The sequence below is a fragment of the Pagrus major genome, chromosome 21 (assembly GCF_040436345.1).
Source record: "Pagrus major chromosome 21, Pma_NU_1.0".
NCBI lineage: Eukaryota > Metazoa > Chordata > Actinopteri > Spariformes > Sparidae > Pagrus > Pagrus major.
In genome coordinates this window covers 28,609,877-28,614,558 of record NC_133235.1, presented here as the reverse complement: position 1 = coordinate 28,614,558, position 4,682 = coordinate 28,609,877, and the positions used below count along the sequence as shown (strand labels likewise).

The following is a 4,682-nucleotide window of genomic DNA, read 5'->3' as shown; positions in this document are numbered from 1 at the left end:
CTACACCCAGGCCCTCTTGTCTTGAGAGTCACTGCTGTCAGACTGATGGCCTGAGTTCGCCCCAGCTGCAGTGTGCTGGCCCAGCTTCTTGACCCCCATAGGTGTTGGTAACCTGGGGTTCGGTGGCGGTACCCTGTCAGGACGAGGGGACAGTGGAGGTCTGTGGAGGACAAAGTGACCCGGTACCGGAGTGCTCATGGGAGTGGGCGACTGAGACATGTCCACTTTAGCATCTTTGCTTTCAGGCATCCTTTCATGAGTGGATTCTCCAGTTTTTCCACCATCCATCTGTGCATGAGGAGGTTCACCGTTTTGGACGACAGCAGCAGCGTCTTTCAGACATGTCTTTGAGCTCAGGCTGTTTCTTCTGGTTGAAAGAACATCATTGTCTTCGGTCATAGTCGTCGTTGTGAACATACTGCTTTGTTCTCCTTTGCTCATCTCCTCCATAAACATCTCCCTTTTCCTCCTCCATCTCACCATCGCCTTCATGGAGCTCACCAGGTCAACCAAACTCATCAGAATGGAGAAGGACGCCACACCCAGCATGAAGTTGAGCATTAAGGTCTTCTCAGTTGGTCTGGAGATGTAGCACACGACCCCAGACGTGCAGAGAGCCTCATGACAGAGGAAGCTCTTAGGCATGGACAGACCGAAGAGAAAAAACTGGCCTGCGCCGAAAACCACTTCTAGAAGGATTCGCAGAATTACAACCAGGAAGTAAGCGCAATAAAAGCGCGGTACTCCCGGTTCACGTGGGAGGTCGTGAAGAGGAGCTTTGTGCAGCGACAGCTCTCTTGAAGAGCTCGAGTTCTCGAGGCTGAAAGGTGAACCGCCTCGGCTCCTGTCGTAGTAGAAGCCACCAGAATAGCGATGCGACAAAACTTTATGAGCGACATAGGTTGCGAACAGCACATGGGGAAGGCAGAGGAGGATAAGGTGGAAGAGCCAGAGACGGAAAACGGACACAGGAGCGAATACGTCGAAGCACACGTTGGAGCAGCCGGGCTGGATGGTGTTGCAGACGAAGCGTTCCTGCTCGTCACTGAAGAGGGTGAATCCAGCCAGCAGGAGGACCAGCAGACGTGTAACCAGCATCAACATCCACCAGGTTTTACCTGTAAAGGGGAAGAGATGATCAAGTTAGAATAGCTGGATGAAATTTAAAGGGTAACTCCACCAATTTTACACCTGTACAAAGTGTGTTTACAGGTGTTGAGGAGCACTGATATGTGGAAAAAGTAGATAAAGACCTTTGAGGCACGATAAATTGCCTCAAGTGAAGTCACTGAGTTGCATTATGGGTAATGGAGGCACCAGGTTTTGAGAGGCAGTCCACTGATCTTGCATTGCATTCCTTTCACACTGTTGAATAAAACTGATACAGCAGAACCAGAGACATCGCCCTTTTTTATTCCACATATCTTCTTCCTTTTTCAAAACCGGGTTTTACCACAATGCAACTTAGCAACTGAGTGACATCACTGGAGGCAATTTACCAGATTACATGTAGCCTCCTCTGGAGCCACAAAAGGTTTCATACTATTTTGTTCACATACACAGTATAATGTGTAAAATTGGTGGAGTGACCCTTTAAAATGATCTCAGTGAGATAACTGGTCTGTTGCAGCAGCTCATTGTAGGTTACATGAAGAATAAAGTAAAAACAAAATAAAATAAAAAATAAAACAGCAGAGCATCAAACAAGAAAATGAGATTATTTACAAAAAAACATCAAAATAAAATCAATTACAAATATAAAACAGAAAGGTTCTAATAAAACTGCCCAAATATGAAGACGGAGTGAGATATAAGAGATAAAATTCACTATACAACCAACAGTTACTTAAAATACATTGTTCTTAATGCATCAGTACATTTACTATTTATTAACAGATGATCAATAATGATCATCGTTGGCTGCAACTACAAAATGAAACACTTACCAACAAAGGAGACATTGTGACTGATGGTGATGAAGAGTAGATCTGTCGCTCCCATCTTCCTCTGTGTTCAGCGTTAACCCTGATCCCATAAAGAAAACAGCCCCAAACTCTCAAGCTTCTTTAAAACCAACTGCAAAATCAGGGCACAGGTCCTGAGCTGTCGTCTCCTCAGAAGTGCAGCGTCGACCCTCACAGCGTGCCACTAAATACAGTCACCTCTGCTGTTTTCTTACCGCTTCCCACTCTTGTCTGCGGAGGCCAGGACCTGTGCACAGAGCTATTCTTACCAGGCTGCCATCAAAGCATTGTTGGGATGTCGAGGTACCGGTCAACCTTACTGGAAGCTGCAGAGCTCATAATAGACAATCATAAACTTAAGTCAGAGAACTCAATGACATTGAATTGACATTAAGGTAGCGATCACATCACAAGATTATAAAGACATGAAGTCAGTGGGCAGCCGTGAAACAAAACACTCCTCTTGTCACTGTCACCTTACAAAAAAATCTGCAAGTCGCTCGTTAAAACACAGAATTATTAGACAAGAGTATTTTATTTCATTAAAAACACAAATCAACACATCCATAAATAATTCACAATGAAGTCTTTATACAAAGTTAATCTGCAAAATAATTATATTTTAGTGCTTTTAGTTTTCAGACAAATGAGGGGAAAAAACATGAAAACCTGATCAGTTGTTTTTCCAGTAGCAAATTAGATTTAAATTAAATGTACAATAGAAATACAAAAGAATCCGTTTGTCAGCAGTTTCAACACTTGGCTCAGCAGTCAGGGGGTCGTCCTCATAAAACGAATCGTATTGATAAATTTTGCTGAAATTATTACAATTTTATTTCCATATTTGTCTTTTTTTTCGTGTAAAGACTTTTAAAGGCAATGAAAGTTTACATTTGTGCTGAATGAACACACCTTTAGTGTCGTATTTCTATTTTTTCAGTAATCTGGACCAATCTGAATTTTGAGGGATTTCACTACAGCTGTTCTCCACGGACAGATCAACAGGACACACGGGTGGTGGAGGTCGCAGATCGCTGGAAGATCACACTCCAACAATAAACCACCTGCTGAAAACAACACAGAAGACTCTTGTAGGATTGTTGATCTCATGAGGTCACGTATTTACGCTCACACCTGCATTTGTACAGCTTTCTCTGGACCAGACTACTTTCTGTAGTGAGTGTCCCCCTGTTTTTTTTCAGCTACTGGGCGTTTTAGACATTCGGGAGAGCTGTTTTAAAGCCTTTACCCAAGATATGACTACATGCATGGATGTACGTATTCCTCCAACCCAAGTTAAATCACTCAACATCAGTCAAACTGATCACAGCCCTGTGAAGAGATGAGACTCCAAATGTAATGTAGATATAATGTATTGTTATCTAGCTGTATAATACTGAATAAATACATTTTATTTTTAAAAAAGCAGAGCTGTGTGTGCTTGTTAGACCAGTATATCCATCTGTTCGCTGTGATTATCCCGTTGGTTTGAGGTTAAAGTTTGAGTTTTACAGTAAAAGTATATTTTGATGCTGAATAACTAAAAACCCTCCGTCAAAATCATCACATCTCAATTCCAATAAATACCACTGCATGTTTTGTTTTGAATTTGGGTGAACTCACCCTTTAAAATCACCACAACCTTGAAATGATGAGTTTTGTGCAATGCTCATATGTACCACCAGATGTCACCAGAGATGTGTGCTCACTCTACTTAAAGCTTTCTAAACTTTTGAGTTAGCTCGTCAAAGTCATGTTAGGATGTTTCCAGAATGTGACGAGTGTTCAACCAGAACCTCTTGGCGTTATTTAGTTTTAAACAGTCTGAGGAAATGTGGTGCTAATTGCTTGATTATGTCCATAATTAAGTTCCCAAAATAGGAATGTATCAGTGACGTCTCTGAGAATGTTCTTTATTCTTTCTGGGCTGCATCTGCAATGTGTCACTGGTCATAATTTGTGTTTCAGCCCTCACTATATTCAAACGTGGAGCATCGCATTAAATCCAAAGATTGAACCGGACTACCTGAGTATTGAGAGGTACGCTAGGAATACTGTAAACCTTTAAATATGAAGATTTTCCAAAAGGGGAAAACTTGCTAACACTTGTTTATTATCCAAGACCTGTCAAAGTGAATAAATAACGGGTAGAAACTCCAGTGCTACGCTACTGTTTCTGTTTTTGATTCTGCATCTTACTACGGGGTTGAGGCGGCTGCAGCTGCTCACACGAGTGCACATAGTCAACTGAAATAAATAACATGCTTCCTTGTGAGGCTGCAGCGCCGTCTCAAAGGCAGGTTTCTGTCAGATTTTTCAAATTAAGGCAGACAGATTAATCTGGACTGATCCAGAACACTGAGTGCCGACATATTACGACGTGCTCACGATGTCCTTGGAAGTTTTCAAGGCTGTCTCTCTCGTCCAGGATTTTCTTTATCGGTCCAAAGCCAGATCTATCTGAACAGATGATTTAACAACCAGAAACTTATTTCTGAGTTGAGGCACTCTGAAGGCATCGCGTTCACTTAGATACAGGAACTGTCTTGCCTCCAGTTTGAAGGTGTAAGGTCCAGAGGGTGATTCTGCTCAATCACTGCTCCACCAAGTTCTCCGTCTCCGTATCCAAACTGAAGTTTTTTTAAACAGAACCATGTTGTTCTGCTTCAATGTCTGCGGTCTGATGCCAGCGTTCAGTACATAGCAGATTAGTAGAGG

The 4,682-nt window shown here is 42.3% G+C and overlaps 1 protein-coding gene across 1 annotated transcript; it reads right to left on the bottom strand.

The window, feature by feature from the left end:
* LOC141016313 (gap junction delta-4 protein-like) lies at positions 1-2,001 on the bottom strand. Its single transcript, XM_073490602.1, has 2 exons — positions 1,947-2,001; positions 1-1,118 (listed from the first exon to the last, which is right to left on the bottom strand). The coding sequence occupies exons 1-2, from the start codon at positions 1,999-2,001 to the stop codon at positions 1-3; spliced, it is 1,173 nt and encodes a 390-aa protein (XP_073346703.1).
* Positions 2,002-4,682: the final 2,681 nt, after the last annotated feature.

Excerpts from the sequence above, each read along its gene's own strand:
- LOC141016313 (XM_073490602.1), bottom strand. The coding sequence starts at position 2,001 with ATGGGAGCGACAGATCTACTCTTCATCACCATCAGTCACAATGTCTCC. Across the intron at positions 1,119-1,946 it reads TCACAATGTCTCCTTTGTTG|GTAAAACCTGGTGGATGTTG; the intron begins GTAAGTGTTTCA and ends TCCCCTTTACAG.